The sequence below is a fragment of the Hemibagrus wyckioides genome, linkage group LG14 (assembly GCF_019097595.1).
Source record: "Hemibagrus wyckioides isolate EC202008001 linkage group LG14, SWU_Hwy_1.0, whole genome shotgun sequence".
NCBI lineage: Eukaryota > Metazoa > Chordata > Actinopteri > Siluriformes > Bagridae > Hemibagrus > Hemibagrus wyckioides.
In genome coordinates this window covers 8073129-8085730 of record NC_080723.1, presented here as the reverse complement: position 1 = coordinate 8085730, position 12602 = coordinate 8073129, and the positions used below count along the sequence as shown (strand labels likewise).

At 37.5% G+C, this 12602-nt stretch overlaps 1 protein-coding gene across 3 annotated transcripts in view; it reads left to right on the top strand.

Moving 5' to 3' along the window:
• gsap (gamma-secretase activating protein) overlaps window positions 1-12215 on the top strand; it is a 36203-nt gene extending 23988 nt beyond the window's left edge. Inside the window, exons 22-31 of one of the 3 annotated variants that reach the window (XM_058407397.1) lie at window positions 378-409; window positions 827-888; window positions 1248-1343; window positions 5450-5520; window positions 6114-6208; window positions 6316-6435; window positions 6906-6967; window positions 11119-11223; window positions 11478-11607; window positions 11724-12215. In XM_058407397.1, the coding sequence (XP_058263380.1) occupies window positions 378-409; window positions 827-888; window positions 1248-1343; window positions 5450-5520; window positions 6114-6208; window positions 6316-6435; window positions 6906-6967; window positions 11119-11223; window positions 11478-11607; window positions 11724-11824 (874 nt within the window). In that variant the 3' untranslated portion in view covers window positions 11825-12215. Of the gene's footprint in view, window positions 1-377; window positions 410-826; window positions 889-1247; window positions 1344-5449; window positions 5521-6113; window positions 6209-6315; window positions 6436-6905; window positions 6968-8957; window positions 11224-11477; window positions 11608-11723 lie in introns of those variants that run through there. The other 2 variants (XM_058407398.1, XR_009206448.1) reach the window with 2 other exon arrangements.
• Window positions 12216-12602: the final 387 nt, after the last annotated feature.

Sequence of the window (12602 nt, the reverse complement as noted above, 5' to 3'; positions counted from 1 at the left end):
GGGAACACCCCATAAGAGCTGCAGTTTTGGAGATGCTCTGATCCAGTCATCTAGCCATCACAATTTGGCCCTTGTCAAACTCGATCACATCCTTACGCTGATCAGTGTATGTGGTTGTGTCTGTGTGTGAGAGGTGGAGTGTGTGTTTGTGTGTAGGCGGGTTAGGCTGTCTGTGGGAAGCTTTAACGTTTAGCTACACGGTTTATTCAGTACACAGACGACCCTGCACCTGACTACTGAAGAACAATTCTTTCTGTAAATTCATAACAAAAACACTCTTTAATGGAATTGACTGCCTTTATTAAACATCTCCCACCTTCACTAAATAGTAAATACTGTTGTCCTTCTAAAGTTTCTGTTCTTCACTTGTTCCCTAGAGTCCTGTCTGTGGTGGATATGTGGCATTTGGGTAAGTAAAACTGCTGTATAACAGGGGCCTTGCTCTGATTTTATTTTTGACATGTAGGAATAATGGAAGGACTCACATGCTCAAACACACACACACACACAATATTTTCCTAATGTATCAGGGCCAGTAGTTTAGGTCCTCTGGGCGAAGTTTGTAGGAAAATATACACAAAGGGAAAGTGGGCTGAGAGTAGAGGATTGGTGGAGTTAGGGTTAGGAAAGTTCATCAAATTCCCCTTCTTTTTGTATTTATTCAATTTTTATGTTACGCCATGGCAGTTTCTGTCTGATCCTAGTTGAATATTACCCCTGTACTGATTACGAGTAAACTCAACTGATGAACATACAGTATAACTAATGAAAATGCAAAAAATAAATAAAACTACCAGTGACCCCTGACTCTCTCTGTGGTCTACAGATCAGAGGGTGGTTCCCCTCTTTCAGGAGGTTGACCAGCCACAGAGGGCACTAATAGGTCTGGTAAGTCAAGGTTCATTTGATAAAGGTTTCCTCAAACTTTCAATCACCTTCTGTTTAAATGACTTGAGGATTATTGACTTTTGGACATCTTGGTCAGTTGTGTAAAACAGTGCATGATTTAGTCAGAAGTCACTGCAAAAAAGGCACAAATAATTTTTGTGACTTTTTCCTTCACTTCATTTTCCAGTATTTTCCTTTTATAATCACATATCATACTGATCATATTTTTTGTTATTTTGCTGACTGAGCTTTGTGCATAACAGTTATGTGTATATTCCGTTATGCTTCTGGTACACGGGTGAAGATATTTTTTATTTATTTTTTTTACATTTAATAATTAATAATTATGACTTGATCAGATGGTGGATAAACTCCGGGATCACCTGAACAAGTACCTGCCACAGCTGGGGAAGAAAAAGATCGAAATGCTGGTGGTGAACTACATGTCCAAGCAGGTATGTGCGCTCATGTTTCTAGGGAAAATCCCTGACGCTTTTAGCTAGAATTCTATCTTCTTGCATAATGTTAAGTGATAAAACTTTAAAAGACACATGGAACATATATAAATATATATATATACCATTTATTCATAAGAAAAAAGGATTTTCGTGAATTGTGCTGTGCCAGTTTAATTTAGTTTAACCTTTGGGGGGACACATTGCTCATAACCTAACCTAAAAACCTGTGGTCCTTATCCAACTCTACACTTTGGTGATAAATGTAAGAAGAAAATGTCTTGAGAATAAAAAAAATACATAGTTGACATAACTGACTTGAAGGAGCAGAAGTTGAGCTCTGTTTAGACGGTGTTGATTTTCTCTAACAGCATGACTTTGAGTGAAATTCAACTCGCAGGATTACTAATATGCTCATTTTAATATGTGCTTTTTGCGAACTTTTATTTATAAGGTTAGCATTGTTCTCAGTACAGTACTTTTTACAGGACTTTTGCCACATTAGCTTTTCAAATTCCAGCCACATTGATGAGTGAGTTACATATTATACAAGACACAAAAACATCTATAACATAAGCCTGGAGAAAGTGAAAGTAAAAGGGATAAAGAAATATAAAGGTAAATAAATGATAAGTAGCAATAAATGAATGAGTAAAATGAATAATGAAGAAGAGATGTGCGACTAAGGTAGTCAGGACAGTATGACATGGGATGAAGTATCTTGCACTCCAGAGTTCCATCTCTTTAAGACTTTTGGCTTGTGAAGATGCAGGACACGTGATTGCTCCATTTCACATGTCTCCCACACTTTTTGCACCCAGATAATGTATGATGGACGATCAGGGTTTAACAATTAGATGTGAGCCACTTAACATCAGCTGTCAGTAGGTTTTTTGGTAGATGTATTTTAGCTCTGCATTCTGGGTACTTGCCATGAAGGACTACTCTGGGATCTTTAGGAATCACTTAAGGAAGATTTTCAATCATTTTAATTTTCAATCATTAAATCAAAATTTAATTTTTGGGACAAAATATGGGTGTGATTACCAGCTTGCTGTCCACATCAAATCCGGCACTTATCTGAACTGGCTAAGTTGCTGTTATTTTTGGAGATCAATAATATCATGTTATATCAGATAGTATTATCTTCTATTTAAACTCCCTTCAGATGATATAACTGGTCACTAGATATGCCTCCCAACATGCCTCCTCCCAAATTTTTGGAACAGAAGTATTAGATATAATATCTCCTTTTTATCGTAAAATCTTACTGGAGCGTCTGTGGCATTAGTCATTATCTATACTGTGAAGTTTTTGGGAGGAAATTTTTAGTTATGTAGCATTTTTGAAAGAAGTCTACAAATAAATCAGAAAGTCATCCCTGCTAACAGTTTTATGTTAGTTTTTTTTTCTTTCTGTCCATTATGGGCATCACACAGCACACACAAAATATAACTATGATTAGATAAAAGGTCCAGCATCTCAAAAAGGCTGGCAAACTGCAGTGGTATGAGAGGAATAAAACATTTCAGCATGTAATTTAATAATAATGTATTGTATATTAATATAATGTCACAAACTGTTCCTGTCCATATACGTTTGATATTAAAGAAGAATTCCACTTTCAGAACAACAATTTGGAAAACATTTACTCACCCCTTATCATCCAAGATCTTCATGTCATTCTTTTTTCAGTCGTAAAGAAATGATATTTTTTAAAAAACGCATTTTAGGATTTTTCTCCATATAGTGGACTTCAATGGTGCCTCCGAGTTTGAACTTCCAAAATGCATTTTAAATGCAGCTTCAAAGGGCTCTAAACAATCCGAGCTGAGGAAGATGGGTCTTATCTTATCTTAGAGAAACGATCAGTCATTTTCTTATAAAAATAAAAATTTTATACTTTCTAACCACAAAAGTGGAATAACCTATTGTGCGCATGCAAGCAGCAGCCTGTTTCAGTTGCTCTCTTTTAATTTACCTAGTATTTCTTCATCTTTTATTTATTTATTTATTTTTTTAAAAACTTTTTGCTAACTAGTAATAAACTCTTCCCTCTCTAATCATGCGACTGGACTTCTGTTTTCAACTCTCTGAGTGACCGGTGCGCAGCAACATGGTGCCGGCTCTTTTGTTTACACCAGAGATAAGCTAATAGCACTGCAACCGGACTGCATTGTACACCCTACTTTGTATCAGACCTTAAACATTCAAGCAGTTTGCCCCTGGGATTAATAAAGTTCTTTAGATCTTGAATAAAATATTATGTCCGCTTGGAAATAACGTGAGTGCTCAAAAGTTTCCTTTAAAAAATCCTGAGTGATTAAAGCTGTGGTTGCTCGCTCTGCGCCTGGATATCAACACACCCATACATTCTCCTTCTACCTTTTTGTTAGTAAAGAGTAATTTATTTTTAATTTATTTGTGCTTCTTTGGTCTTTGCACGTTCGCTTTGTAAACACTGGGTCTGTAGTGCCGCCTACGTCACTCATTACCTTTCGACATGATTACGTAGTACGCAGTGTCATGAATGCGCATCCTAGAGCTAGTGCTAGACGAGCTTTTGTGGTTAAAAGGTATACAATTTTTATTTTTATAAGAAACTGACTGATCGTTTCTCTAGATAAGACCCTTATTCCTCAGCTGGGATCGTTTGGAGCCCTCTGAAGCTGAATTTTGGAAGTTCAAACTTGGAGGCACCGTTGAAGTCCACTATATGGAGAAAAATCCTAAAATGTTTTTTTAAAAAACATCATTTCTTTACGACTGAAGAAAGAATGACATGAAGATCTTGGATAACCAGGGGGTGAGTAAATGTTTTTCAAATTGTTGTTCTGAAAGTGGAATTCTTCTTTAATATCAAACGTATATGGACAGGAACAGTTTGTGATATTATATTAATAATTTTTTTATTAATTAGTTTTTTTATTATTAGTTTTTTCTCCTATTACTATCGTTTCTAGATTATAACACTAAACATTGTGGGGAAATACATTGACACATAATTACAGATAAAATAGGAAACTGTCATTGTGACATTTTTCTAAGTAACATCCAGATATTGCTGGTGCAACAGAGTGAATAGGATGTGTTTTTGCTGAGGATACTTCCTGTCGTTGACGCATGAGGATATGAGAAGTCCAGCATGTTCCGTGAGTTCATGCACATGATTGGTACATGACTAAAATATGCTGAATACAAGGAGACTTTTTTGTATTGCTGTAAACAGTAACATATACATTTTAGCATGTGAGAGAAAATGTTTGAAAATTTGATAGTTTTGTAGTGAAATAGGCAAAATGGACAAAGAAGAACTAGAAGGATCAATGGATCAACTTTGCTAACTCAAATGGTTGCTAGATGGTTGCTAAGCTAACTCACATGGTTACTAAGTGCTTGTTACCATATTCAGCGTGGTTGCCAGGTTGCCAGGTCATTGCTATGTTAACTTATTTGGTTGCTATGGTTTTTCTAGGAAGTGATTTCAATATGATCCCAGGTGTTTATTAGGTTGTCACGCTTTGCATAGGAAACTATTCAATATATCTGAACTAAGAAAAAGTCAAATCCTGTGAAATCAAGACCAATAGATTTAGTCCCAGTGTATTGCTGTAAGGGAAATCAACACAATTTGAAGCATCACAACATGGCATCTGTAATTCCGCAATTCTTTCCAAAAGTGCCTTTTTCCCAGATAGGATATATGATTTTGCTGATTTTTTTGTGGCTCAACATCATAAATTAATAAAAATGCATAAATTTAAGAGGAAGAAGAAGATTAGAGTATACCATCAAGCAAATATTTACTTTTAAATAGAGACATAGAAATATTGCAGAATCAATATTTTAATATTTGTTTTAATAGTTTTAATATTTAAAATATTGAACATTTAATATTTTAAATATTAAAAGAAAACAACTTTAAGTGACTCAGCTGTGTGTGGAAACATTATTATGTGATGAAAAAACAGCAACATTACTATGTGATGAAGTATACGGCACATACTGAGTGTGAGTCACGTAAGAAATATTGCTTTCATGCTTGTCAGAAAAATCCTTAGAACATTTTAATGTGTGTGTGTGTGTGTGTGTGTGTGTGTGTGTAGCTGGAGCTACTTAGACACATGTTGGAGACTCTGTGGCTGAAGCTGAACTTGGGTCGTACTGCGCAGTGCCTGTGAGTGGTGATGTATTAAGAGTATTAAGAGAAGCCGCTTCACTCTGTTTCAAAGCTGCAGACTGCCATCATGTTGGAAACTAACTGTGAGGTTTTAAGGAGTCTAAGAGAGTGCAATGGGAGGGAAGGATATCACTGTCTGGGTGGAAACTGGGAAGAATGGAACATATCAGAAGCAGATCTATGTAAGGCTCTGAGAGCAGCACATGTCTAGGTGTTCACTTAGTTGGTAGCTGTTGTCTGGTAGCAACCAGCAAAGAGAGACAGACTAACTTAAATATCAAAATCAAAGAATGTTTTTCAGTTCCTGGTTTAAACACTGGGAATCACAATCATGTAAATTCACAAAAATCTCTTTAAACATATAATTAGTGCATTTAACATTCATCTGTTGAACTACTAATATAAAATATAAGACATTGTATAATGGTGGCAGTCAAGCAGACATTCAGTTTTATTTTCATCATCATACGTCATATTACAGATACCAAGGCAGATGGTCCAGGACCTTCTATATCTATTTTTTCGGGATTTTTTCCCAGTAACAACAGCATGGTTAGCCTGAGATTAATTCTCATCTTTGTGTGCTTTAGCAAGCAGCAAGGCAGCTCAGAGGAGTGGACCATGTTTCATATCATGTGTCGGATTCTGGAAGCAGCTGAAGGACTCTGTCTTCCCCTCCCACCTGGTGAGAGGAACCTCCCATTTCATTCCTCACAATCCCACTCTACTTTCCATTTTAGATTTTACATATTTGATAAATGCTGGCATGTGATACGCTGTGCAAATATCTAGGTTATGCTACCCTTTTGAGTGTGCTGGGTGTACGCTGCCTACCTCACCACACTTTCTTGCTGTATGTGGACCGTGGCTTTCTACACCTCACTGAGCCTTTTGTGTCACGCCTTATGACAGGTGATGGTTGCTATTACACATGCACATGGAATCCAATATTACACAAAGAAATATGGAGGTTTTGGTAAATCATTGTGTTGTTTTTCATCCGCGAATATTCCAAACTGAGACCCAAAGTCAGTGAACCAGCCATGTGTTTAGTTTTACTTATGAAAGAACACGTTTGTTTTTACTGGAAAAACAGCAGATAGTCACTGAGAAGTAAGACTGCCCCCGAAAAAACTTTTTAATCTCTCCCACCAGCATGTCATGACATAATGTACCCTTGATATCCAGTTTCTGGCAATAGGAGAAAGTAACAGGATACACATCTGTGCAAATGAGCATCATATCATGAAATCAGTGCAGTTCAGGAGCAGGATGTGTTGCATGTAGTCATTTTATTAATGATAATAGATTATGTTCACTATATTTTGTTCTTTATCCCTCTCTACAGTTCAGCTAAACTTGTTCTTCATTCTCTTTTGCAGATCTGGATAACAGTCCTGGTAATGAAGAATTGAAGTTCAGTGTCCTGAAAAGACTTCCTGAGGTAATGTTCACTGCCTATATTACTAAAAGATTTGCTATTTATAATACGTAAATATGTACCGGTGCTGGACCTAATTAAATTAAATATTTATAATTATACAACAGTTTCTGTCGTCTAATTTGACTGGATGAGCAGCATCCATTTCCAAGCGTGCTGAATTTAACAACACACTGACTTTAGCAAACAATACAATTTTCATGAATTTAACTACTGACTCTAAATATGACCAATTTAACCACACCTTAAACTAGTAGGGGAGAGCGGGGACGGTTGCAACATGGGGCAGTTGCAACAAGGCTTATTTCTCCAATCAGGAATGAGCTAGAGTGACAATACTCATACTGTACATGCTCAGTGAGCCCCTCCCCCCATCTGCAAGAAATCAGCCATGTGTGACCATTCCTTCTAGAAAAAGCAAAATTCAAGGGGCTTCATTTTTCTCATACTGTTTAAACTGTTTTTGTGAAGCATTATTCAGTCATATAATTTAAATCAGTGTTTTCTTAGCTTCTAATAGGCATAGCTAGCAAGTGTCAAAGCTGTTGTGTCTAGCTAGCATAGCAAGTTTTATCATGGCTGTCAGAGTAGGGACAGTTGCAACAAGGTGTTGTAACCATCCCACCTTGCTGTTGCAACAAATTTCATGCAAAAGATGTGTGGAACATGGATGAAACAGGTTACAACTGTCCAAAACCCAGAAAATATTGTTGCCAGGCATGGCGGTAGACAGTTTGGGTCATCCACATCAGCAGAAAGAGGGACACTTGTGACCCTTGCTTGTGCAGTCAGTGGGGAATATGATCCCACCTCAATTTGTATTCCCTTGTGTCCATTTCAAAGAACATTTTATCCGTGATGGCCCACCTGGATGCATTGGAACAGCCAATGCATCTGGGTGGATGCTGGTAGAAGACTTTATCGTGTTTCTGAAGCATTTCCAACACCACAGTCCTCAGTGGATGCTAAAGCCCTGCTTATACTGGACAACCACTCATCCCTTTTGTCTCTGACAGGAATAAATTTCTGTAGAGACAATGGAATTGTCTTGCTTTCCTTTCCACCTCACTGTTCTCACAAACTACAGCCAATGGATCGTACTGTTTATGGTCCTCTAAAATGAGCTGTGAACTCTTTCTGTGACTCATGGATGAAGAGCCACCCAGGGCTGACAATGTCAATTTATGACATTCCTGGGATTGTTAGGTTGGCCCTCCCTTTGGCAGCAACACCAGCAAATGTGCAGTCAGGTTTTAGGTGCACTGGCATTTGGCCATTTAATCAGGAGGTCTTCCAAGATGTTGACTTTGCACCATCTTTGGTGACAGACCGTCCTCCTCCATCCACTACAGCTCCACCAGTTCCATCTGCCCTGCCTACACCTCCTGCAGATCCTGTCTCCAGCTGCAGTTGCTTAACCACTGCCACCTGTGCTGCCTGCACCTGCTGGAACTGCACAAGAGACACCTTCCCGTATCGATTTCTCACCTGAGAACCTATGACCTCACCCTACGACCGCTGTTAATTTTATTACTCTTTGTCTTTATCAGTTTAACCAATTTAACTCTGTCTGTTCACAAATAAAATAAAGAAATTGCAGTATGATGTCATATAATGTATTTTTTAATTACATTTTAATGAATGTTGCAACTGTCCCTGTGGACTGTTGCAACCGTCCCCTGTTAGGGGGTCAGTTGCAACATTTCACTTTGTCTGTTAAAGTTTACATTGTTCATATATTATTACACGTATGGATGTTACAACAATGTGGGTGAGTAGCTGACAGATTTAAGTGTAATATATTAAAATTTTGGCTTTCTACTAAAAACGGTCACTGAGAAACTGAAGAAAATACAAAAAGTGTTTCAACCGTCCCTGCTCTCCCCTACTTCTGATTTTATTTCACCACTCTGTCTTTTTGAGTAATAGTCTATCAGCATGTATGTCTTGACTTGGCAATGTTTTCACACGTTTTCTTGCCAAATCTTTCCAGATCCATCAAATTGTAAGGGCAATCCAGAGATTTCCAGTGTTTGTGGGATTCTGGTCTGGTTTCTGGCTAGCTTATTCAAAAACTTGGATCTTCTTTTGGTGAAGCCGTTCCTTTGTTGAATTGGATGTATGCTTTGGGTGATTGTCGTGCTGAAAGGTGAATTCCTTTTTATCTTCAGCTCACTAGCAGACACCTGAAGGTTTTGCACTAAAATCATCTGAAATTTGTAGCTATTCATGATTCCTCTACCTTGATAATGGCTCCAGTTCCGAAGACAAACAGACTGACAGTATGATGCTGCCACCACCGTGCACTGTGGGTATGCTGTTCTCTCGGTTATGTGCACCAAATATGCATGATTTGGGCTGATTTTGTTGAGCTTGGATGTTTGTTTGTTTTTTTTTGTGAGAAAGAGCTTCTCATTGTCTAGCTGTCCTACCCCATAACCCAGACATGAAGAATATAAGAGGTTGTTGTCAAATGTAGACAGTCATCAGTACTGGTCAGATTTTCCTGCAGCCGTTTAATGTTTCTGTAGGCCTCTTGGCAGCCTTCCTGGTAAGTTTTAAGTCTCTTGTCCTTTTAGAAATTTTGGAGGGACATCCTATTCTTTGTGATTTCGTTTGTCGTGCTCCATTTTCTCCATTTGTTGTGGATGATCTTAGGATGTTCAATGGTTTGGAATTTTTTATGCATCTCTCCTGATTGATGTTTTGAGATAGCATACTTTTAAAGCTCTTGGCATCAGCAGTCAGATGAAACCAATAATATTGGAAGAAAATCCTACAGAAACAGCTGATCTTTAATTGAGGTTAATCAGAGTCATTTTCACTGACAACAGCTGGACGATAATTACTAGAGTGAGAGTGAATGTGATTGGTTCATTCTGAAGACAGCCACACCCACAGTTATTCAACCAGGTTATTGTAACTTTTTCTGTTTATTTGTTTTCCCTAAAAAGTTTCTGATTGTGTCAGTGATTGGCAGTAACCAGATTGTGCAGTAAAGTAAAGCATCTGAATTTCCTATTAATGGCACTGGCACAATAAAGAGAAATGGTACTGAGTCAGAGCACACACTTCCTCTGAACATATGAAATCTATGTAAAAGGGAGTGACAGTGAAAGCGTCCATATATTTCTGCATATCCTTGAAGCAGAATCTGGTTCAGAAGAGTGCAGTTCTGCCAAGAACTCTCAAGACTCCCCATGTGAACTCTCACTTACAGTTTAGTTCCAGTGAAAACTAGCCGAAAGTCGACGATAAACATGAGGTAACTAATCAAAAGCATGTGTTTGGCAGTTTTTTCTTGGAAAAAGACAGTTCTCCTGTTAAAGGGAATCGATATGAACTTTTATTTTCTCTTTTATTTGTATGTGTATATGTCAATATGCTGTAGACATGAATTACATTGATGACAGCTGGTTGATAATTACTCTTGAGTGAGTGTGATTGGTTCATTCTGAACACAGCCACACCGTCAGATCTAAAAGGGTGTGCACACTTATGCAACCAGATTATTGTAGCTTTATCTTTTTTTTCTGATGATCTGAAATGACTTATCTAAAATTCACAAAAACCTGACATTTAAAGAGGGGTGTGTAAACTTAATGTATCCATTATATATAAAATGTGCATCAAAAAAGCTACATTCAGCAGCAGAGCATCCCAGTGGCACTTGCAGAAGCAGCATGCATACCATTCACTGCCTACTATCACAAAGCAGCAGTTTTTTTTCTTTATAATCATGACTTTTGGCTTCTCATCATGTTCATGTATAAATAATAGAAATATTATAAAAGATGGGGGGAAAAAAACAGCGTTCCTAACATTTTAGAGTACTAGGTGTAGATCATGATTATCTCAGGTGGTTTATTAAAATGTTCCACCTTTCTCTATTGAAAAAAATTAAGGTATAATTTGCTTCTTCCACATGAACTAAATCACCTAGATGCAATTTTCTTGTAATAAATTTTAAAATCTAATAAATTAAAGTCAACCTTAAAAAATAACAGCACAGTTACTAATTTCTCTGGTTTTATTGCAAACAGTAAGGGGCAACTGGAAATAATAGGACAAACCCCTTACACATTAATCCTTGGACAGAAGTCAAATGGCCTGTATTTTTAATACAGCACTGATGCTGATTTATTTTGTTTCAGTGTCTGGCGCAGAGAGTGTGTCAGCTTTGGGATCATCCAGTGAGCTCAGCCTGCATCACCAGACAATGTGTGCAAAAACTGTTGGAGAAATACACTAAGACCAAAGTAAGTTTCAAGATACTCAGCCAAAAATCCTGTCCAATTTAATCCAAAATCCACCTTTTATCACTTTATCAGTTTGTTCACGACAACAAATTCAAACATGTTTCAGTAGTCCAGAGAAATAAATTGTTTAGCTAATCCACTGTTGTTCTTGTTGTCTGAAAAATGTGTGTTTCTGTGTTGTGCAAACAATCTGTAACGTGACTTCTACATCATTGAGAGCTTTATTATGTAACATGCTCCGAATTGTTTATGAGATTGCAGAGATAAGGTTACTGCATACTTCACAGGCATCAGTGCAGTTGGACAGAGACAAATTATCCTCCCATCCTGAGTTTCTGCCACTAAGCTACCTCATCGCTATTCTCTCAGAAATGGAAGAGCAAGGTATTTTGTTTGGGGAGATTTTTTTGCCTGATTTGGAGAGTGGTGTGATGTGGTGTGGTGGATGCTGTGCAGAAAATATAAAAGTGCCTGTGTACATGTTTTTTTTTCTGATTTAGTTACAAATCCCTTCGAGGAACAGGAGAATGTGGATGCCAGGTTTGTAGAGGAAATTGCACTAAAACAGACTCTAATCAAGCTGGGCTTTGAGGGCAAGTGAACGCAAGCAGAAGAATGTAGAAGAACGGCCGCACATGATGTGCTAAAGTGCGAAGCTGACTCACTGGAATCCAGGGAGTGGTGTTTAGCTGTGTTTATGCACACATTGATAACATGCTGTTTAATATCCATCACATTTATCTGAAAAGCAGGAACCTTCATCTGGCATACAGATGCAACCCAACACACACACACACACAAATATACACTGCCTGTTGATTTCAAATGAAAGAAAAGTGTAACTGTGTAACAGTTGCTTGATCTATAGTCATTCTTTAGATTCTGTTATTAAATAACTGAACAAGTCAAAAGGGATTTCTGTATCAGGTTTCAGATGTTTACATTTATGTATTTCACAGTTTATTCTAATTAAATGTGAATTTGGTTTTGAATTTTTGGCCATTTCCTACCATACTGCTATTGCAAATACGAAAATGTGAGTGATTTGTCCATCATATGTTGTCATGTGTGTTCTTAAATTTCTGAGAATGAGATTACTATAAAATGCAAAGTCTACCTTTCTATGTAACCCTAGGCATGAATAACATCTTGGTTTAATCCTGCATCAGGAACAATGTAGGCTAATGGTCATGACTAACTTGGAATTAGAAACAGATGAGCTGGAGGTTCAGACATTCTTTAGATTAATCTGTGTGTCAGCGCTTGGCAGTAACCAGATTGTGCAGTAAAGTAAAGCATCTGAACTTCAATATTAAGACATAGTAATAAGAGTCACCAATCAGAGCACATACTTCCTCTGAACATATGACATCTATTTA